The following is a 24,187-nucleotide window of genomic DNA, read 5'->3' on the forward strand; positions in this document are numbered from 1 at the left end:
GACTGTGGCATTCAATGCTCTTGTAGTGCTGAATCCCACTACCATCGCAGACATCATCAGTACGTGTCAGCGTCTCGATGATCTTCATGTGCTCCGCTTACATCCTGACACATCTGATTTCAAGGCGTCCAACGACAGCGAGCTACGTTCCTTGATTCCCTCCGTCGTCCGTGAGGAACTGCACGTCCAAGCTTCATCAAACCCTGCTGAGGTCCATCTGATGCCTCCTGGTGGCGTCCTACGCCATATCGTGAGGGAAGAGATAGCTGCCGTGACCTGCCCGCAAGTCCCGATACCGCACCCTATCCCTACGCCAACATACGCTCAGGTTGCCTCTATAGTGCCACCCTCCCAGCAGCCACCACAACAGCCACCTGCACCGCACGTGTCCCTGAATACTATCACTACAAGACCACCACCTGTTTCGTCTTACAACGCATGGGCACTGCTTTCCTTTGGACAGACGACTGCGAACGTTCTTTTCAAGCCCTCAAGCAAGCATTAACCATCGACCCTGTCCTCTGTCACTTCGATGAGAGCGCACCAACTTGTTTGCACACCGATGCTAGTGGCCATGGGATCGGGGCTGTCCTTCTACAGCGTGATACCTCCTCACGAGAGAGAGTTGCTGCCTATGCCAGCCGCGCATTAACTGCTGCCGAAAAGAACTACTCGATCACAGAGCAGGAATGTCTCGCTGTAGTTTGGGCGATACAAAAATTTCCACCATACCTGTACGGACGCCACTTCACGGTCATAACCGACCACCACGCCTTATGCTCGTTGTCGTCAATGAAAAATTTGTCTGGACGCCTTGGTCGCTGGGTGGTCCGATTACAAGAGTACGATTTTGACGTTGTCTACAAGTCTGGGAAAACGCATCAAGATGCTGACGCTCTGTCTCGCTGCCCGTTGCCCCTATTATCTTCAAGTACATCTCTCCATTGCTCGCCACTTAATAATGAAACTAAGTCGCCACTCCCGTCATTACCTCTAGCGGTTACTCACACGTTATCTTCCAATCGCGTCACTCAACTCGAATCGTGTCAACGCTCTGACCCCTACTGCAACAGCGTTATCCAACGCCTGTGCGGAACTACTTCTGCACCAAATGCCAGATTACATCGACAACTGCGACTATTTAAGCTCGACAAAGATGTGCTGCACCACTACATTTACAACTCCGACGGACACCGCTGGGTACCTGTTCTTCCACGTCTTTCACGACGACCCATCTGCTGGCCATTTTGGTTTTCACAAAACATACCACCGCGTTAGGAACCGGTTCTTTTGGCCAGGCATGTCTACCTTTGTGGCCAAGTACGTCGCTTCTTGCGTCCAGTGTCAACGGCGGAAACGACCGACTTCGCCTCCTGATGGGCTTTTACAGCTCATCCCATGTCTCGAGGCACCGTTTGCCATCGTTGGGATGTACCTAGTCGGCCCTCTGCCCATAACGCCGGCAGGTCATCGATGGATCGTGACAGCTGTTGACCAGCTCACACGTTACGCAGAGACCTCTCCTGTACGCTCTAGTTCGGCCTCCGACGTTGCCACCTTCTTTCCGGATGCCATTGTGCTGTATGGTTCACTTCGTGTACTGTTAAGCGACCGCGGCAAGGTTTTCATGTCAACAATGATCGCAGGAGTACTCGGAGCTTGTGGCACAAATCATAAGACGACATCCGCATATCAGCCTCAAACAAATGGCTTAACAGAAAGATTTCATCGCACACTAATAGATATGATATCAATGTAAATCGGGCCAAACCACGACAACTGGCACAAACTTTTACCTTTTGTGACCTTTGCTCACAACACCGCTACCCAACGAACTACGGGGTACTCACCTTTCTACCTAGTTTACGGCCGTTTTCTGACATTCACCATCGACGCCGCTTTCTTCAATGCCCCAACTAACACCTCGGCGAGTACACCCGACCAGTTCGTCTCGAGACTAGGGGAATGCCGTCAACGTGCTCGCTTCAATACAGAAGACAGTCAGCTAGATTGCAAGCAACATTACAACACCTCTCGTCGCGACGTCTCGTTTCGTCCTGGAGAGGAAGTGCTCCTTTGGACGCCCATTAGTACACCCGGTTTGTGTGAGAAGTTTGAACCCCTTTCCTTGGACCCTCTATAATTAATTAACAAACATCCCCCGTGAACTATCGCGTTACTCCCGTAGACGTTTCTTCGAACCATGGTTATCGTGGTTCAGAGATCATTCACATTTCCCGCCTCAAGCGATTCGTTCGGCGTTTCCATCCTGGCTAAGTCGCGGCCTGGCTGGCCGCTTGCGTGCGCGGGGAAATTATTGTGAGCATTATTCATACGCTTCATATTCTCACCTGTACATACTCATCATCACCGTTTTGGGGCCTGGTGATGGGGCTTTCACTCGAGTGAATAAAGATGAGACTGGCTGCCTAAACCTCGTCTCACAATATATATATATATATATATATATATATATATATATATATATATATATATATATATATATATATATATATATATATATACGGGGGATGTTTGTTCGTTAATAATATAGCGTCCAAGAAAGCGGGATTCAAACTTCTCGCACAAACCGGGTGTACGAATGCGCGTCCAAAGGAGCACTTCCTCTCCAGGATGAAAGGAGACGTCGCGACGAGAGATGTCGTAAGGTTGCTTGCGATCTAGCTGACTGACTTCTGTGTTGAAGCGAGCTCGTTGACGGCATTCCTCAAGTCTCGAGACGAACTGTTCGGGTATACTGGCCGAGGTGTTAGTTGGGGCATTGAAGAAAGCGGCGTCGATGGTGAATGTCGCTGAACGGCCGTAAACTAGGTAGAAAGGTGAGTATCCCGTAGTTTGTTGGATAGCGGTGTTGTGAGCAAAAATCACGAAAGGTAAAAGTTTGTCCCAATTGTCGTGGTTTGGCCCGATATACATTGATATCATATCTATTAGTGTGCGATGAAATCGCTCGGTTAAGCCATTTGTTTGTGGGTGATATGCGGATGTTGTCTTATGAACTGTGCCACAAGCTCCGAGTACTTCTGCTAGCATTGTTGACATGAAAGTCCTGCCGCGGTCGCTTAACAGTACACGAAGTGAACCATACAGCACAATGGCATCTAGAAAGAAGATGGCAACGTCGGAAGCCGAACTAGAGCGTAGAGGAGTGGTCTCTGCGTGACGTGTGAGCTGGTCAACAGCTGTCACGACCCATCGAGGACCCGCTGGCGTTATGGGCAGAGGGCCGACTAGGTCTATCCCAACGATGGCAAATGGTGTCTCGGGACGTGGAATGGGCTGCAAAAGCCCAGCAGGAGGCGAAGTCGGTCGTTTCCGCCGTTGACACTGAACGCAAGAAGCGACGTACTTGGCCACAAAGGTAGACGCCATGACAAAAGAAACGGCTCCTAACGCGGTGGTATGTTTTGTGGAATCCCAAATGGCCAGCAGATGGGTCGTCGTGCAAGGCTTCAAGGACTTGTGTGCGCATCGAACGTGGAAGAATAGGTACCCAGCAGTGTCCGTCGGAGTTGTATATGTAGCGGTACAGCACATCGTTTTCAAGCTTAAATAGTCGCAGTTGTCGACGTAATCTGGCGTTTGGTGCAGATGTAGTTCCGCACAGGCGTTGGATGATGCTGTCGCAGTAGGGGTCAGAACGTTGACACGAGGCGAGGTGAGTGACGCGATTAGAAGATAACGTGTCAGTAACCGATAGAGGTGATAACGGTAATAACTGGAGTGACGACTTAGTCTCATCATCAAGTGGCGAGCAATGGAGAGATGTACTCGAAGCTAATAGTGGCAGCGGGCAGCGAGAGAGAGCGTCGGCACCGTGATGCTCTTTCCCAGACTTGTAGACAACGTCAAAATCGTACTCTTGTAAGCGTACCACGCAGCGACCAAGTCGTCCGGACAAATGTTTGATTGGCGACAACCAGCATAAGGCGTGGTGGTCGGTTATGACCGTGAAATGGCGTCCGTAAAGATATGGTCGAAATTTTTGGATCGCCCAAACTACTGCGAGACATTCCTGTTCGGTGATCGAGTAATTCTTTTCGGCAGGTGTTAGTGCGCGACTGGCATAGGCAACAACTCTCTCTCGTGAGGTGGTATCTCGCTGTAAAAGTACAGCACCGATATCATGGCCACTAGCGTCGGTGTGCAAGCAAGTTGGTGCGTTCTCATCGAAGTGACAGAGGACAGGGTCGGTGGTTAATGCCTGCTTGAGGGCTTGAAAAGAAAGTTCGCATTCATCTGCCCAAGGGAAAGCAGTGCCCGACTTGAGCAACTTTTGTAGCGGCGACGCCACGGCCGCAAAATGACTGATGAAGCGGCGGAAGTAGGATGTCAGGCCCAAAAAACTTCTTAATTGCTTTTGATTTTCAGGGTGAGGGAAGCGAAGCACGGCAGCAACGTCTTCAGCATCTGGTCGAACGCCATCTTTGCTGATAACATGGCCCAACACTTTGATGTTCTTTCTGGCAAAATGGCATTTCTTTGTGTTGAGTTGGAGTCCAGCGTTGGAAATGCATGTGAAAACTTCGTCCAAGTGCTCAAGGTGCTGACGAAAAGTTGTAGAAAAAATAACGATGTCATCTAAATAGCACAGACAGGTCTTCCACTTAAGGCCACGTAAAATTGTGTCAATCATGCGTTCAAATGTTGCAGGGGCATTCCATAAACCGAATGGCATGACGTTGAACTCGTAAAGTCCGTCTGGTGTTGCAAAGGCTGTCTTGTCCTTGTCCGCTTCGTGCATGGGGATTTGCCAGTATCCGGATCGGAGGTCTAGACTAGAGAAATATCCTGCACCCTGGAGGGAGTCAATAGCATCGTCAATTCTTGGCATCAGATATACGTCTTTGCGCGTGATCTTACTAAGGGCTCGATATTCGACGCAGAATCGTACAGAGCCGTCTTTCTTGCGAACCAGCACGAAAGGAGACGACCAAGAACTGGAGGATGGCCGAATGATGTCTCTTTTGAGCATGTCATCAACGTTATCCGCAATGATTTTCCGTTCTGCGGAAGACACGCGATACGGGTGGCGGCGTACAACCGAACTGCCTTCGGTTTCGATGCGATGTACTGCGACGGAAGTGCACCCCAGGAGCTTGGAGTGGACGTCAAATAAGGCTCTGTGTTTGTGCAGGAGTGCTAGAAAGTCTTCTTTCTGCGCAGCGGTCAAATCGGGATTTATCGCGGCCGTTAAAGCAGCGGCAGCAGTGTGATAATCAGTTGTGGTAGACAAAGGTGGTGATTCGATGTGAAGCGGTACCAGCGAAAGAGGTTCGGTGTCAGTAAAGCATGTCACAGTAGAGCCCTGGGAGAGCACAACTGGCGAAGAAGTAGGGTTATGAACAGCGACTAACGCTCTACCGTCCTGAAACCGTACTAGGCTAGGAGTAAGGCTAAGCCCACCAGAAATGCAGTAACCGCTCGCTGCAAGGAACACATCACCATTAATAATAGTGTCGGAAGTCAGTGTCAGAATATGCTCATTGCCGGCGGGAATGAAACAGTCGGTAGATGTGACAAAACGCAGGCTATGAGCATTGACAGCGGACGAAGATTCAGTGTCCGTCATATGAATAGTTCGCTGACGGCAAGAGGTGAAAGCTGAGGCGGAGGACAAGAAGTCCCATCCCAATATCATCGCGTAAGTGCACGAAGACAGCACGACGAACTGAATGTGGTGGAGGATGCCATCAATGAAAACGCGCGCAGTGCAAACACTGGAGGGCTGAACAAGAACTGCATTAGCACAACGAAGGGGAGGGCCATTATACGGTGTCTTCACTTTTCACAATCGAGAACACAAGTCAGCACTAATAACGGAAAGCGATGCACCTGTGTCAACCAAGGCTTCGATTCGGACACCTTCAACCCACACCAAAAGTACATTTGACGGGCGCTCCGGAGGAGTTTCACGTTGTCCAAAAGATGCAGCTTTCCCTCCTGAAGCTGCACCATTTAGTTTTCCGGGCGGTGATCGGAGGACGAAGTAGCCGGTCGTAGAGGGGAAGAAGAGCGCCGCATCGGTGATGGAGAGCGACGACGCGGGAAACGCAATGAACCGGCAGTGTTGAAGTCCTGTGGAGATGGGGAACGTCGTGGATAATAATCGTAGTCAGAACGCCTACGTCGTGGTACAGGGCCAGAAAACTGATCCCTTTCAAAGCCGTCATAGCCATGCCTTTGATCTTGCTGACGGCGTCGGCAAAACCTGGAAATGTGGCCACGGATGCCACAGTAGTAACAAACCGGTCGAGGTGGGCTCCATGCGTTATAAGACGGAACAGGCGATGGTCTTGCAGTGATAGGATTCAGGGACATGTGCGGTGCAGGTGCCTGTTGTGGTGGCTGCTGGGAGGGTGGCGCTACAGAGGCAACCTGAACGTACGTTGGCGTATGGATAGGGTGTGGGCTCGTGATTTGCGGGCAGGCCACGGCAGCTATCTCTTCCCCCCTGGTGGCGTAGGCCGCCACCAGGGCGCGTCAGATGGACCTCAGGAGGGTTTGACGAAGCTTGGGCGTGCAGTTCTTCACGGATGATGGAGCGAATCAAAGCACGTAGCTCGCTGTCGTTGGACGCCTTGAAATCAGATGTGTCAGGGTGTAAGCGGAGCATATGAAGGTCATCGAGACGCTGACACGTACTGATGATGTCGGTGACGGTAGTGGGATTCAGCACTACAAGAGCATGAATGCCGCAGTCCCAATACCCTTGAGCAGGTGGCGTACACGGTCACTCTCTGCCATCGAGGTGTTCACGCGGTGGCAGAGGGCGAGGACGTCCTCTACATACGAAGTGTAGGACTCGCCTGAGTTCTGTACACGCTCAGCAAGCTTCTTAGCGATATCGGAGCGGACAGACGTGTTCGCGAAAATCTGGTGTAGATGGTGTTTAAAGATGCTCCAGTTGACCAAATCGAGCTCATGATTGTAAAACCAAGTTTTCGCAACTCCGATTAGGTAGAAGGCGACGTGAGCAAGTTTTGCTGATTCGTTCCAGTGGTTAAAGTCACTCACGCGCTCGTATAGCTCCAACCAGTCTTCAAAGTCGTCGCCTGGAAGCCCAGAAAATACCGGTGGATCCTTCTGAGGGGTGGTGACTGTCCAAGAAGGGGTTCCCGCAGGAGTAGGCAAAGTGGATGTCATGGTACTGGTCTGCTGGTCTTGCGACATGGTTGAGTGCAGTTGGTAAAGGTGGCGACCCGAGCGGAGCTCCAGGGATGTAGCGTAGGTGAAGCTGGAGAGAGACCGGGAGCGAGAGGGCGAAGGAACCGGACAGCACACTCCACCAGTTGTGAGACGAGGTTTAGGCAGCCAGCCTCTTTTTTATTCTTTCGAATGAGAGCCCCACTACCAGGCCCCAAAACGGTGATGATGAGTATGTACAGGTGAGAATATGAAGCGTATGAATAATGCTCACAATATATATATATATATATGTCCGCGTCGAACCGTTATCAAGCGTGATGGGAACCATATAGCCTGGTATCGCTCCTTATCATCCTTTCCAACTCATTGGTTGCTTATCTTTCTGTGTTGCGCGACGGGAAGTGCATGAGCCCTGAGAGATCGCTGGCATTTCGTTCGTTGTAGGGACGCCCCAACAGAAGGCGCATCCCGCGGCCATAGAAACGCACCGAAGATGTGGCATGTCTGGTGTTAAATTTTAAATCGGAATTTCCTTATGTCTAAAATGCTCCAACGGGCTCTACGTGTGCTCCTAGAGACGGCTTTTATTCCGCCATCACCAATCTTTCAACAAAGCCTTCATAGAAACTATTCTCCTTTGACATTTGTTTTGTACCACCGGTACAACACCTTCATAAGGTTCAGATATATGTTCACTTTCTGCAAGCGTGATTTTCCAACCAACCCGAGACAATAGAACATTGCTTCATTCTTTATCGCGACGAATTTTAGTTTTGGGACACTTTACGAAAAACTATTAGAAACAACTTTCTCCCACATCTTACGGTATCCGGTTCCTTCCTTTCAAATAGACAATAAGTGATACACCATATGATTTGTTTATGTTAGTAGGACTCTATTCATTATGGAGAAGCCGCATAATCGACAGACATGCCGAGCCACCTCTCTCGACAAGGTCTGTCTTTCATAGTGTGGCTGAAACAATTGATCCCGTTCCTGAGTGCATTTCGCATCTGGACGCTTGTGTTTGTTTGACCTGTTTTTGAACTTTCATTGGACTGCGTAGCATGTGTGAAATTGTTTTTTATGTATGTGTAATCATAATTCCATGCAATAAATAAAAAAAACGTTGCTGTTTCGCGCTGTGGGTAAGACAATCGCCTTGTGAGCGTGTGATCGTAGGCTCGAAATTACCTCCCGCCAACGTTCTTGCTTTAGAATTTATTTCGTTTTATACATTTTTTTTCTTTAAAACCATTCGGCTTACGTGACGGACGGGTTTTCTTGTTGGGTAGGCATAGAAATGCTTACTCATTGAAAACCTTATAGACAGCCCAATCCTGCAGCATGCGCTCCATTTATTAAGATCGCTCACACAAACGCACCTTTGCACCACAGCTAAGCGGTGCGTCAGTGCTAGGGACACCAAGCTGCTTTCGTCGACTTTGAAGAGCAGCAGATATAGCTATAGGTGCAACGTCTAGCAAGAATAGTTGCTCGGATGACCTAAACAGCAGCACGTATTCTGACAAAATTTATGTTCGGCTTCTATGGTGAAATAAAACGCTTGTACGCTTTCGTGTGTCGTTTTGTTTCAGAGAACTTGGCAACGCTCAAGGACAAGATCAAGGACATCACCATAGAGTTTATTGTGAACTTCACTCCGGCCGGAGACACCATCATCTGCTTGCTGTAAGAATGCGCTTGAAATAAGAGTCGTGCAGCGGAAGTTTTCACCTGTCATGCCTACTGCCAGTAGTTCCGTGCGCGTCGATCTGAGCGCGGTGTCAACCATTGTTCGGAGGCTGGTTCTTTTGGATTTTTTCACGGTTGAAAAAGTATAGAAAATTTAGCGCCTGTGGTAATGTCTGTTTGTGCAGCATTAGGTCTTAATGACACATTAGAGACAGGTATTTTATATCGGTCTAGAATGTTCGATTACCCTCCCGGAAACGCCTCAACACCTGTTATATGTCAGGCGATTGTTTCTTTGGAGATCAAATTGCGCATCTGATATCGTCTCCATCGGGGTCTTTTTCTTAATCTGCGCCTGACGACGAATGAAGCTTGGCGACGCCACCGTCGAATGTCCACATCAGCTCGTCGTGACTTCATATATTTTGCTAGAGACCTACTCAGGTCTAGTTAAGGGTAAAATTGCATTTTAAAGGAACCAGTAACTTAATGTAGAAATTTTTGTTAACTCATCTGGTGCCATCACCGTCCAATAGGAGAAAACAATTCGAAAGGCTTGACGTCAAACTGACGTACAGGCGCTGAAGTTCTGGCACGATGTGCAATAAAAAGACGTTTAAGCTTCATTTTCACAAGTAATAATAAAATTATTCCTTCCAAATGACTGAAGATAGAGTTTTGAAAGAACACCTTACCAGTCTAAAGGAATTTATTGTTGCTTTTAGTGTGTACCTTTTCATTTACGTAAATTAGAGGAGAGGCTAGCGTCTTTATTGGCGCCGGCTTCTCCCTAATGAACACTTGTTGACACACTGAGCACACTTCATGTGCTGCATGGGCACTGACGTCTTATCAGTATATGAACTGTCGTCCGTACTTTTCCTCGTCTGTGTTGTCTATCGCATTGTACGATGCCCGGGACCCTTCCTTTCATTCTTCGTTTTCATCCTGATTACAACGAACTATTACAACTGCTACAAGCTCATGGGAGCCTTGATAAGATCCGTATTAGTGTGAATGAAAGAGAAGATTTTCATTGGAACTTTCATTGGAAGTATTTTCATTCGAATTTTCACATTCGTGAAGTTTCACGCGACCAATCAACCCCGGTGATAATGGCGCTCAGACCACTGCGGAAGCGTGGAAATCAATATGAACGTATTAGAATGGTGACATTATCCAGGATTATATTACTTTTGTAAGCTGTTACTTGCACCGAGCTAGGCACAAGAAGTCGCGCTCAAATTTTATGGAATGCTTTATCATAATAATGACGGAGCTAATAGCGCCCAAGCCGACGCTGTGAAAGTTTGAATCTATTAACGCACACATATGGCTTGCGTAGTCCGTCTCAAGGGAGAAAGATTTCTCAAGTGGAGGTTAAGTGTACGCACCCTTTAACCGGGGCCGCACACGCACATGAGTAGACGCGCGAGTCAGGTGCACTTTTGGTTAGGCTGCTGGGACGAGCTGCCTAACATAACGCGCAGGCGCTCACTCACGCGCGCAGGGGTCTCATGATGGTCTACGTGAGCAACCGCCGGCTGCGAGAGGAGAACGCCGTGCGGACCAAACGCTATGTGCTCAAGTACCTGCTTCATCGAGTGATCAGGTATACGCAAAATATTTCTTTCTTTGTCAGCGTATCATACTACAAGTTCACATGCGACGAGTTATGCAGAGGAGATTACTTGGCTTCTCTCTTTTTTTTTAATTTCTCGCTCGTTCTGGAAGGGGTCGTGCCGTCAATGGGAAAGCGTTTTGCCTTTTATCACCACCGTAACGATAGCAAAAATAATGTGCAGCTACTGATGGCTTTTATAAAACAATCTCGCTTAAATATCCAATATTTTGTGCGTTTTCGATGGCTACGCGAATTCGAGGTGAGGTCATATATACTAAAAGGCCGTTAATCACGTATTGCCCATGCGTGAAATGGTAGCTAATAAGTGGCGCGCATATTAAGTGGCGCGTAAGAAATAGTGTGCGTCAGTACAGCGCTGATTGGAACCGCTACAACATAAAGCTTTGTATACTTTTCGTGTTTTCTCGCTCATCGCAAAACACCTGCAGTCAGGTTCTTGGTGATATGTGAGATTTGCGCCGCATAATAAATGGTCAAATTTTTTGGAACTACAATGTCCAGCAGTGCTTCAAATAGCAAGATCACTGTTCTCCTGAATATTGAAAGCCACATATCTCCCTGAATTTCACTATGCTAGTGACTTCTGCTGCTTTAATGCCGGGAAGAAATGTCTGCTTAGCTCCTTAGGCTAATTACTGCTAAGTTTTCCTGTAGATTGAGACCTCCAAAAAACGTTAAAGCCCGTTTTTCTCGAACACCTTCCACTTATTGAGAATCACCAGTCTAGCGAGTTAAGTGGCGTGTATGGGTTATCGCATTTATGGAAAAACCAAGGCTGAGAAATCGCGCTAGAACTCGTCGTCCTCATGTCCAGAACATCGAGACTCTTTCTCTGAAAGTTCAAGCCCAACTTGTTAAAATGAATGTTCAAGCAAGTATAAAAACCTCAGCGTGCGTTTTATGGCCAAAACACAAAGTGTCACTTTATGGGGCAGCTGCACAGAAAAAAGAAAGACACCAACGCAACCGTTAGCCTAAAATAAAATGGTATGGCGATATTAAAAATCTTTGATGCAATTTGACATTCCACAAAAAGCACCTGTAGTTTATCTGTACAAGTAAAAAATATTTGGCGACTGTGATCATATGCATAGATGTAGTAAACTTAACTGTCTTATTTTTCCTCCGCTGTTGCTTCTCTTGATCTTTACTGTTATAATCGCACTGTAATCTGGGATCTTGGATATTTCTGTGATGTGTGAAACAACTGTACATGTTTCTTTGTGTGCACCTCTTATGCCCCAACCACTGGCACGCGCTGGAAAGCTTCGGCGCTCGCCGAAGAGCCAAATGCGTCAAAGCGTCGGTCGGGAACTCGGCGAAGCGGAACGTCGCGCAGCGATTATGTCTACTGCCGATGCTAGAAGTTTGCTGACGCGCGGCGAACCTGCGCCGGCGTGCACCGATGAGAGGCTGCGACGAGTCGTAGGCGTCAACCAATCGGAGGCTGCGGAGCCTCCGGCTGCTAGGCCTGTAATGGCCGACGATGCGAAGTGCGCCGGCACCAACGATCGTCCGAGTTTTTTGGACGCACGACGCGCGCGACAGTGTCCCTGAAAGACAGTGTTGTAATAGTAGGCCGACAACGACACGACCGACCGACCGACGACCGTGGGTTGTGGCAGTGCGACGTGGATCCGAAGCGACTTCGAACGACGCCGACTAATCCAACCTGCCCACTGGGTTCCGCCGGGCTCGGTACGATCGTCTGCTAAAACAGCCAACCGAATCACGATTGCCGGAACGTCTGTGCTTGTTGTATGTGCATTTTGTTGTGCTCAAAACGAATGGAAACACGTTTACGAGCTCCGAAGTCTGGATAATCAACACTCTCCTATCGCCGATGTTGTTTACGTTACGCGTAGGCGTAGCGCGTCCATCGAGTTCGTAACTGGTGAACGAACTCACCTGAGAAACTCTGTCGAAGGAAATGAATTTTCAGGTCCGTTTGGTGCTGCAGTTACTTAAAATATGGCACTCTTGACTGCGTGTGACCGGTGATGTGGTGAATGAACCGTGTGGAAGTTGGGTTGGTCAACCGCGGCGTGTTTCGTGTGTTGTCGGTTGACTCAAGTTTAACGGGCAAGGTCTGCGCTGTTTCCAGTGGAAAAGATAACTTCCGAAAGCGAAATACACTAGTAGCCGAACTATTAGAAGTACTTACATAATTAGCCGTGCCGCCTGTTTCAGCTGACACTGCGCTCTTCTATTGGGCATGTGAATCCCGTTCAGTACAAGTTCACTGTACTCATTCACTCACTTCTTTCTAGTGCGTCCGTCTTTTGGACTAGTTGGGCATAAATCGCTCGTGTAGCAATCAAGAACACAGACGCACTGAAGCATACGTGACAACGCAGTCATGTTTGAGTGAGTGTGTCGTTATAGTTGAGCACTGCAAAAAGAAATTATCTGTTTGCAACGTGTGCCCTGTGTGCAGTGCATAGCAGGACCTGCATCATGCAAGACCTATGCATGTAGCAGCGTATACCACGATTGCCTCGATGCCCGCTTCAGAAGCAGCAAGTACTGAGTCAATGAAACTGTAATTGGTTTTTTATCTCACTTTTTGCTTATGGAGAGTGTAGATGGTGTGAGTGCATTGTGGGGAAGGTGAAAAGGTGTCATCAGTGTTTTGTGCAGTCAGTATGCTTAAACTCCTGGAATCCCTTCAGCTTCTACTAAAATGTTTCTTGCTGTGGTACTATAAATTGTAGTCAGGACAAAGATCTACTCAAAACCAAGTTACTAATGCATCTGCGCAGAATGTGTTTGATTAACAAGTTAACGCTTCCACAACAACACTATGCCGATGCACAGCATATGTGCTTACAATAAATACATTCCGTAAGGGTGAACGACTGGGATCAAACTTTGTAGTAGCACCGTAAAAAGTGCTGCCATGCGTATCAGCCACAACGAAATTGCTGCACGTCCAACCTTCTTCCTTGGATGCACTTCTATAAAGACTGTTCGGGCCCTTCCCATTGTGGGTGTAGCATTTAGCTGTTCTCTCAACTTTTCCGCATATGTCACCAGCACCGTATGTAAGCACCGGCCCTTTCTTGGGTTTGTGTCCCGTGTCTCCCTTCCCTTATGACCTAAGGTTTTCCGAGCACTCTACACTTCTATCATTCTGTCACGACTTGAGTACTGCTCATCAGTATAGTTCCCGTACCAAACTCGCGACGCTAACAAACTTAAGCTTGTTCAGCGCCGGACAATACGCACCCTTTACTCCCGTCTTTTCGGTTGTCACAAGCTCATGCCAGCCTTCGAGGATTGCCTCAAACCCCTCAAGTAGCACACCCTACAATACCAACGCAACATTGCACTAGTCTATACTGCAGGGTGTTTGACGACTCTCTGAACAGCACTAATCTTTCTTCAGTTCGTCTGAACAAGTGGTCAGCACAGCCTGAGCCCTCATCACGCCTCTATGGCCCGACATCACAACTCCATGATTATATCTCGCATGCAAAGCTTTCTCTCCACCCCCCTGGCGATTTGGATTCTCCTTCCTTGGAACCAGACTGAATTAGCACTCCTGTGTGTTGTGCACCTGTCGAATGTGTGCGTGTGTGCCGTGCTGTGTTATTGAGCAAGTGTGTGTGCACGTGGAGGGGAAGGAAGTGTCTTCTGCATCCTGCAAATTCCTGCTCTAGATGGCTGGTTATCAGATGCTCTAACATACAAGCATCAGCCCTCTTTTTAGTCTAGTGTGCTAAGTTACCACTAAGTATATTATTATTATTATTATTATTATTATTATTATTATTATTATTATTATTATTATTATTATTATTATTATTATTATTATTAGAATCATCACTTTGACCACGTTGATTGTGTTGAAGCCAGCGTGACACATAATTCAAAATATTTCTGGAGCTTTGTGGGCTCTCCCTTCTAAAAAGAATGCCAAAGATGTACGTCTTCTTCATGAAAATAGTGGTGTTGTCTCGAACACTGCTGATGCCTTTGTAGAACATTTCTGTTTGCTATATCCTTCTCAGTCTGGCACAGTGTATGCTAACAGTCAATGAAAACCTCGTTTCCAAGTATATGAAGTGCCTTAAACTTTGCCTTACACTTTCCCTTTCTTGTGGTGTTGATGGTATTTCCTCCACAGAGCTTAACCCTCTGAGACGCTGTCTACACAATTGGGCACAGCAGGAGCGTGCATCAATAGCAAAAGCACTGATGAAAGTAATGGTATTCAAAATGTGTTTCATACATCTTGAAACACTTATTATTGGAACTGTGCTGCAATTTTGAATAACGTGCAGAATGTTTTAACAAAATGAGTGGGAAGGTAGACGGCTGGGTGTTATTACTCTGTGTCAGTACGTTGTATGTAGCGGGTTCACTTCTTTCATTGTTTTTTACAATGTCGTGCACCAGGCATAATTGTCAAGTGGCTGGATAAGTGTTTTTCAAGCTTTTCAAAACACGAAATAGTACATGTTCTCATATTTTGTGTTCCTGTAGTGAGATTTCGCATGGAGTCGAAATTTTGTAAACTTGACAAAACTCGCTAAACAATTGAAAATTCTTAATATTTGCTGCAGCTGTACACTTTCTACGATTCTGAGGATGCAAGAGATGTGGTGAAAGCAACTTTTCGATTAACGGGATAAAGTGGTGTCTGAAAGGGTTAAGATGTATGGAAGCATACTTGTTCTTCGTTCTCACAAGCATCTTCAATAGTTCTCTAAAGTCTAGTATTTCTTCTAGCACTCGGAAGGTAGCATGAACATTGCCCATGCACAAATCAGGTGCTAGATGTGCAGTTACTAACTGCCGACCTATATCTATCCTCTTCAGTGCGTCAGGTGTTTGAATCGATATGGGATTCCTCGCTTTCTGTTAGTGCTAAGAGCATTTTAATAAATGAACAGCATGACTGTGTGCCGACAACTTAAAACTATTTCAGACTGTCAACAGTGTTCACCGCTGCATCGACTTCCAAAAAGACATTTTTTCACTCTCAAACTGGTGCAGAAACAATAGGTGCTCTTAAATGCTTCCAACACTACTGCATTAAGTTATACGCACAAAACGCACCATGTGAAATTTTGATACACCCTACATGATGCTCCACTCCTTAGGGTCGATGAAATGAAAGATCTTGGTGTGTACTTCGACAAAATGCTAAGCTTCTCTTCACATAGATAATTACAGAAGATGCCCTTCACGCTCTTGGAATTGCATGCCGTGTATTGCATGATTTCCACTCACCTGTTGTGTTTCTGAAATTCTGCTGTGTGCCTCCAACTACTAGAGTATGCCTCTGTAGGAGGGGGGTGCAATGAGCAAATCTAATTCTGACCTCATTGAACGCATCCAGAATAAATTGATGTCTATTTTCAAGCACCCCTTTTGCCATTCTGGCAACCACAGTTGGGCCTTCTCAAATATACTTCAACTCGCACCTCTAGATTCAAGTCTTAATTAATCGCACCTTTTGTTCCTGTATGAGGTGGTCCATGACATTATACATTCCTCAAAGCTCGTTAAGTGCACCAGTACAAAGGCTCTCTAGCCATTCCTGGGCACTACAATGAAAATTTGAATGATTGATTATTATCGTAGTATAAAATTGTGCTTTTTAAGTATGTACTAGTATACTATTTTAGTGCAGTAGCTTTTGTGCAATTAAAAAAAAGGCATGAATTAAGAAGAGAGAGAGAAAATGATAAATGAAAGGTAGGGAGGTTAACCAGGACTGAGCCCGGTTGGCTACCCTACACTGGGGAAAGGGAAAGGGGGACAGAAAGATTAAAAGAAGAGAGAGTCCACTGGGGATATCAGTCGGTCACTCAGTCCGGATCACAGACGCTGACTCAATCCGGTATCTTTCAAATATTGCAGCAGCGCTTTTGTTGCCTTTTGTAACTGCGATATGCGAGGCCATGGTCCCAAGATCTTGTTCAAGGGGAACGGCTTTCCATCTAGCTGATTGACAGCTCTGCAAAGGTCTTGCCTTTCATCTTCAAAAGATGGGCAGTAGCACATTAGGTGTGATATGGTTTTCTCGACACCGCAGGCATTGCACTCGGCGCTATCAGCCATGCCAATCAAAAATGCATATGCACTGGTGAATGCGACGCCCAAACGTAAGCGGCACAGCACTGTTTCCTCATTTCGCGGAAGACCTGGTAACAGTCGCAGTTGCGTAGAGGGATCGAGGGAATGCAATCGATGTTGAGTGAATTCAGGCGTGTGCCACTTTTCCAATGTCAAAACAGTGCGCTAGCTTGCCTAAGTGTTGGGCTGCGTCGGTCCGCGATAAAGGTATAGAAACAAGGGTTGCTCCTTCGTGGGCTTTCCTAGCAGATTCATCAGCGAGGTCGTTGCCGGAGATACCGCAATGACCAGGCAGCCACTGAAACACGACGTCGTGTCCTTTCGTGATCATGTGATGGTGCATTTCTCGTATCTCCGACACGAGTTGTTCACATGACCCGCGACGAAGAGATGACAGATGACATTGTAAGGCCACCTTTGAATCGCAGAATATTGCCCACTGATTAGCCGGTTGGTTAATAATATAATCAACGGCACCTCGGAGGGCAACAAGCTCCGAACCGGTCGATGCTGTCAAGTAAGAAATCTTGTATTGGATGCTTAGTGATCGTGATGGTATAACCACTGCGCTGGTGGAGCTGGTCTGAGTGGAAGAACCATCCGTATATATGTGGACTCGATCAAAGTAGAAAGTGTGCAAACAATCCAGAGCTGCTTGCTTCAAGGCCAAGGTAGGCAGGACGGTCTTCTTTCTTATCCCTGGAACCGTAAGATGCACTTGAGGTTGTTTTAAACACCACAAAGCTGAGGTTGAACGTGCTGAGGGTGTGAAGCCCGATGGTAAGGAGGCATGATGGATGCTGACCTTGTTGGAGAAGGACGCCTGTGGTCGTCGTTCTGGCATGAATTAGGAAAGTGCAATAATATGCTATGTGCCTGATCATATGCATTGTGCTATTAATTTCTTCTGAGTTTTAATAATGGCTGGCTAGTGTATGCAGTGTTGTGCAATAAAATAATATGCCACAGCAATTATTGCGTGCCTCGCAGAACAAATTGAATATATCTTTCTCAGTCAAGACATCATAGCAGGCTGAAAACAATAAACTGCAATTTTTCTTTTTGTGGTGACGAAGTGTATAGATTGTGAAAATATCCTGTTTATATATTTCTTATACTATGCCAATGAGCTGCTCCCATACATTCGAATAAGTGCTTCAATAGTACGACTTGGCAAAGGTCAACGAAAGACTCCTATTAAAACCCTCTAATTCTCAAGCTTGTATTATCTGACGGTATGTCATTTCATTAATGTAAAGAAAGGCAAACTTGATATGTGGAAACCAGTTACAATAGAACATGGCCCTTACACTGTGAAAATGTTTTGTAGCAAAACACTCAATGTGAAGGCTTCCAGGTGCGGTGTTGATGCATCAAAACAACCTAGAATAATAGAGGTGCTCCATGGACTAGATTTGGCAGAATCAACAATTGGGGGGAGACAAGATACGAATTACATACATTTTAGCTATTCTAGTTTTTTTTTTGTGAGTGCTACGGGTGTTTCAATTATGTTTTGCTGATTTTCTCAGAACCCACTTTTTCACGTTTATCTCATGCACCAACAAGCATAATTATATTGACACGGATGCTTTATCTGTATCCGGTTACCTTATTTCACCGGCTAAAACATGTTAAAACGTTATCGCTCGGTGCAGGATGCGCCTGAACGTATCGGAAGTTTCGCGAATGTTATCGATGGTTCTGTCTGTTGTCGACGAACCTTGCTTATCTGATTGCATACGAGAGACGAATAGTGTTGTAGTTTCTGGAAGGCGCGCGGGCACAAGCGAATAGGCTGTAACTTTCGACGACTGACGTATGCAAACCGACGCGCTTGACCCGCAGATGAGGTTTTCTACGATTGCCGACATTGCTCGCCGCTATCGTTGCGATTGAGCCGGCACTATTTATTTACCGTCACTACTACGTGGCAATATTTCCAACACATATTTTTTTCAGTTATACATTGCACGCCTAATTCTTACATAGTTCGCTGTGCAATAAGCTACCAAAAAATGAAATGGTACAACAGTCTTTGATATATGGCATCGTCGTGCTGGTGTTTGCAAAGCGATCTTGCAGACAGACGACGCGCGAGCGCTGATGTCGATATTTTGTAGACTATTGTAACTTCAAAAATAAAAACAAACTGTTGCGGCAGGTGTATATTCATTATTCAAACGTGTTTTTTATATCTAAAAGCACATACAGATCACTAACTTATTGTTTCAAGCTTAGTTTACAGCAGGCTGTTTTAGGCCGGACTTTGACGGATGAAGACGGAATAGTCCAGCAACAGTGCGCCGCAGCCGAGGAGCGAGCTTCGGCGCGCGTCGGAGCTTGTCTCCAGTGGTTGCGCGCCCCTTCCCTCCAGCCGAAGCGAAGCGACGCGTTCGCTTGCCAGCGCGCGCCGAAGCTTTCGGCGCGTGCCAGTGGTTGGGGCATTACTCTCCGTCTTCACTATTTCCTTCTTACTGTCTCTTTTTACCACCGTTCCCCTCTTAAGAGCATTGTACGTTTTCCTGAGGCTGGGTCTACAGCCTGTATATTTCCCGTGTTTCTTGCGCCTCGATCTGTGATCTTGCAAACTGTATTGTATATTTGCTGTTGTGTGCTGTATTAAAGCGTATTAATTTGCCTTTAGGTGGGATAAGAAACGTGCAAAAACGTTTTCGCAACTCTGTTGCCTCGTCTCCTCTATTTTCGATGGGAATGAACTCAATATCTTCCCGCTTCATTTACATTAAAAAAAAATTGAAGTTCTGTCCCCTGATTTTTACGGTCTTAACTGTTTATGTCATATTTAACTCCACTTCGACTTTTCCCGCACTTCCGGATGCAGCCTCGTTCACATTACTTGGGCATAAGCAGGCTGAACACAATCCGTCAGGGAAAACAATAATTCCATCAAATAAAATTGCATATGGAATGAACAGTTGCTCGCGCACAAAAAAATAGAAGGAAAATTATTGCCACCTATCAATTCATTTGTGTGTACGGTGCACAATGACAGCTAAGAAGAATGCGTTTTTTACGGTAACGTTTTTTTGCCTTCTTTAATTCCCTTTTTGGATTTTATGGTTTGTTTGCATCCTTGTTTGTTTGTTTGTTTGTTTGTTTGTTTGTTTGTTTGTTTGTATCCACAGAAGCAAGGTGACGTGCATACCGCCCCACGCGAACGCATACACAATTCCGCCATTCCAAATATGCGCAGGCTGGCGCCCCTGATGGTGCTAACTACAGTCCTAGTGGCCCCGGCGTTTCCCCAGCTGGGCCAGGGTCCGACATGGGAGTACGAATCTGTACGCATGGTGGGCCAGTGCCGCAACAGCTGGTGGCTCAACGTGCTGCACATCAACAACTTCTTTCCCAGGAAGCAGCAGGTCTTGACCATCATCTACCGAACTGTTTACTTTTATTATCGCACCCGCCGTTGTTTCTAGCGTGGTTCTTCTGCGGCTTCATTATGCATCTGGAGTCAGCGACGTTTTTTGTATATTGTCAGGTTAGAGACCAAGAGGGCCATTAAGTAACACAGCAATTGATTTCAGTTGTGAGAGAACGAGTAACAAACAGGGCCCGTATTTACAAAATTATTCTTACGTTAAAATTTATTAAAAGCACATGCCTGCTAATCGTGCTGTTGGACATCTTATTGGCGAAGGCGGCCAAGCAGTGGATAGCAGCACCTACAAATGAAAAGATTTCTCGATTTGGCCCCTCAAGTGGTTTCAAGATTTGAAACTACAGCGGAATGTACAAGAGTGGAGAAGTTTTTGACGTTTCCCTCTGCGAAAAAACAATTCAGACTTCTAGGGATGTTACAGCCACGACGGATTCATGTTTATTTTATTTTGACAGAGAGATTGCGTTGGATTCTAGTTAAATCCAGAATAAATAAGAAAGAACGCGCTTGCAGCCACATCCAAAAGAGATGTTACCATTTCATGGAGCCGTCTCCGAACAATGTCTCTTCATGTGGCTGGGCTTAACTGTGTTTTGGCAGCTGCGATAGCTGGATACCGCATCGGTCACTTCGTTTTCTTCATTGAATTAGTGAGCTGCGGGTCTACATTTAGCATAGTATGTATTGCATTGCACCGTCTGAACAGACGATATTGCTGACTGCATATCAACGGCTGCCCAACGCGCAAATGATTATCTTTTGCTCTACTGTCGTTACGTTATCTGTGTTAACCAGCAAACTTTGCCCACCTTGCAGTGCCTGGAGCACGCCTGGTTGTTCGCTCTCATGATGCAGTTCACTGTGGCCGGAGCAGTGCTCGTGCCCGTATTCTACCAGTAAGTCCCTCCATCAGTCTTTATTTAAGGAAACAGGGGCGCCTATAACGGAAAGCTATTCCTGACTTTTCAATTTTATTTCTGCGATGAGTCCTCCACGATTGGTAAAACAAAATGTTTGAGTCAACACCCACTGCGCCTGTCTGTCACGCGACGTCACGAAAACCGCGAGAACGCCCCATCTGATATGTTATGTGCACACTGATTATGCATGGTTAGACCGAACGAAAGAAAAATAATAATTTCTGATTCGAGGCTTTTTTTGCCATTAGCGAAAAAGGCGTCGTTTGACCAATTGCTATTGATGAAATGTTTTCAGACTACGCCCACTGTACTTGTCTGTCACGCGACGTCACAAAACCACGAAAACTCACCACGTCAAAGTAAAGTGTACGCGTCTAAGGCACATTAATATGCCGAACAAAACTTTTTTTTTTCTGAATAGCCAGATACTGCCCCGTTCCGAAAGCAATAGAAGATGGCTGCCCGTCGATCACTGTGGCACTGGCTGCGCAGAGCTGCCGGGGAGGATAGATTTATTTTCGTATAAGATTTTGTGTGGCCGCATAACGTTATCGAGTCCTTTTGGCACGTATACGACATAGCTCTGTCAACTCTACTTTGCTGGGGATCCGTTTCAATGGCATTTTCAACCTTCCGTTGCACGCCGCCGCGATTTTCGACCAGCCACCGCAAGCTAAGTAAGGGAAAGCAGGGAGAATCGCAGACGCCGGCACCACCCTCCTCATTCGGCTATCTACTTTCACTGCGCTGGCTCGGCCCCATCGAAACTGTCTCCGTGTGAGCGTGCTCCTCGCCTCTTCTCAGCCAATTAGATACGAAAGACTGGTCAATGTAGGCAATCCTATTCGCTTTGAAAGGAAAAGAAAGTGACATCCCATAAACGAGGAGCGCGTTTCATTGGGCTTTTCAAACAACGCTGTGGGCTACCGCCCAATTCTTGCGTTGGTGCTTACATAAATTTGACGTCAGGAGATTGTAATAAAAAAAGATTGGAATAGTTTTACCTTATAGGGCCTCAGATGATGGACAGCAGCTCTCCGAGCTGACACAGCCAATACACACCCATTGCTGCACTGCTTACTTGGCGTTTGATAAGGAAGGAATCATGGGTCACTCGCCTTTTGCTAGAATTAAAGCTCAGTTTTCCATTTCATGTTCTGCCTTGTGGGCGGCGGCAATGTGTTAGTAAGAGCTAATGAAAATGGGACTCCATTTCCTCTCTGCTAGCGTAGTTTGCTTTAGCTTTACCACTGGAACGTCCGAATTCAAAGCCTTCATGTTGGTAGAGTCACCGATTTCCAACAGAACGACTTTCAGGAAGACTGCGGTGGTACTAAAACAGTTCCTACTTTCAGAAACAAAACAAGCCCGCAAGTACTGCACAAATGATGCAGCAAACGAATTACAGTAAAATATAAAAAATTTTGACCAGGACCAAGGGCCAGTAGGGCAGGCTTTCATACTAACATTATTGCACCGACTAACACGTTATATCCTCATCCGTTTAGAAAAAAAAAGATATGCAGATTCAACGCAAATCTTGGCATCCATGTGGTGTGAAGATCTTCTGGAGCGTTTCATCAAATGCCACAAAGCTGTTCATCTTTCGCCACACGTTTTGCAGCATAGCGATTATGTGCCTATACGGCAATTCATCAAGGCGTAGAAACCCCCGCAAGGCGACCCATATGATCAACGTGATACTGTCCCTGGGATCGACCAGCTTTTCATTACGCCATCTCCTGTGCGTTTTTTTTTTAAGCTACGAAATTGTGTGACCGTATGTGATCCGGACTGAGTGACCGTCAGTGTTATAAAGCAGAAAACTGTTACCCCGTCGGACACATCCATAGTGGACTTCTTTTTCTTCTCTTAATCTTTCCCTACCCTTTTCCCTTCCCCCAGTGTAGGGTAGCCAACACCGGCTCCGTCCTGATTAACCTACATGCCTTTCATTTATCATTTTGTCTCTCTCTCTCTCTTTCTCTCTCTCCGGTACCTGCCCATTTTGCAGCTGCACTATGTTTAGGACCACCCCACTTGGCAAGCTGACCGAGTGGTCGCGCCGAACCGCGGGAAAGAAAGCATAGGAAGCTTCGTTTTAATATGGAAATTATGCGCAGAGGGTACTTGCCGGTACCGTTTGTTGTTTCATGGCGTAATTCCGTGGAGAACGAAGCTGGCAGCTGGCACATTTGCAGAGGTAGCACAGATGGGGCTACATAGTATAATTATAAGCCTATTTGTTATATGAGTGATATCCTTTTAAGAGGTTCAAGAGGTTTAAGAGGTTCAATACTTACAAGCATTTGTCTCGCAAACCATATTTATTTCAAGGGAATTTTCCACGTCTCCATAATTTCTCTCGCCGTATTCGAGTGCTGATTGCCGTATTATAGTTAGTTAACGACGCTTTCCCTCAAGTCTAAATATTTTAAGGCAGTTTGTCGTGTGCGTATCATGGCCGCGCACGCTTATATCGCCTTCCGTTTCTCTACCACGGGTGCGCTTTAAAACCATGGCGCTGCAATTTTGCTTTCCTTTCCTTCCTTCTTCTCCGCCCTTAAACTGGCTCTCTTAACTACTACACGCAGAGACAAAGCAACAACGCGCGCATCAGATCTCATAGATGAGATGAATATTTACAATTATTATTAGCGTTATAATTATATTCGAGTGCTGATTGCTGTGCTATCGTATGTTAACGAAGCTTTCCCTCATGTCTAAATATTTTAAGGCAGTTTTTCGTGTGCGTATCATGGCCACGCATGCTTATATCGCCTTCCGTTTCTCTACCACGGGTGCGCTTAAAAACCACGGCGCTGCAATTTTGCTTTCCTTTCCTTCCGTCTTCTCCGCCCTTAAACTGGCTCTCTTAACTACTACACGCAGACACAAAGCAACAACGCGCGCATGCGATCCCGTAGATGACATGAATATATATATATATATATATATATATATATATATATATATATATATATAAAATTATCAGTCATAGCTCTCGTAGTATAGCCCTCTGGGCCGTTTCCTTTTTTTTCTTTCGAAAGTAGTCCTATTAGTGCAATTATAATTACACGAAGGTATTTGGCCCTCGTCAGCAGCAGTCCTTGAGATAGTTATTCTGGCGGCTAGCTTCCCACGCTATGCGTGCCGCCCTCGCACCTGTTTAAGCTTTTCCTAGACGCTAGAGTTATACTATGTCCGCGCAACCTTGAGCGATCGGAAAGCGCGTTTTCCACGCTTGGCCGGCGGAGAAGG

General features: G+C 46.3%; 1 protein-coding gene across 1 annotated transcript in view; it reads left to right on the forward strand.

Annotated features, from left to right (window-relative positions):
• The first annotated feature begins 19,806 nt into the window (after nucleotides 1-19,806).
• The window catches only part of LOC139051685 (O-acyltransferase like protein-like), a 37,149-nt gene continuing 32,768 nt past the window's right edge, over nucleotides 19,807-24,187 (forward strand). Inside the window, exons 1-2 of the mRNA XM_070528652.1 lie at nucleotides 19,807-19,983; nucleotides 20,823-20,902. Of these exons, the coding sequence (XP_070384753.1) occupies nucleotides 19,807-19,983; nucleotides 20,823-20,902 (257 nt within the window). The remainder of the gene's footprint in view (nucleotides 19,984-20,822; nucleotides 20,903-24,187) is intronic.

Source organism: Dermacentor albipictus, unplaced genomic scaffold, assembly GCF_038994185.2.
Source record: "Dermacentor albipictus isolate Rhodes 1998 colony unplaced genomic scaffold, USDA_Dalb.pri_finalv2 scaffold_13, whole genome shotgun sequence".
In the NCBI taxonomy this organism is placed as follows: Eukaryota; Metazoa; Arthropoda; class Arachnida; order Ixodida; family Ixodidae; genus Dermacentor; species Dermacentor albipictus.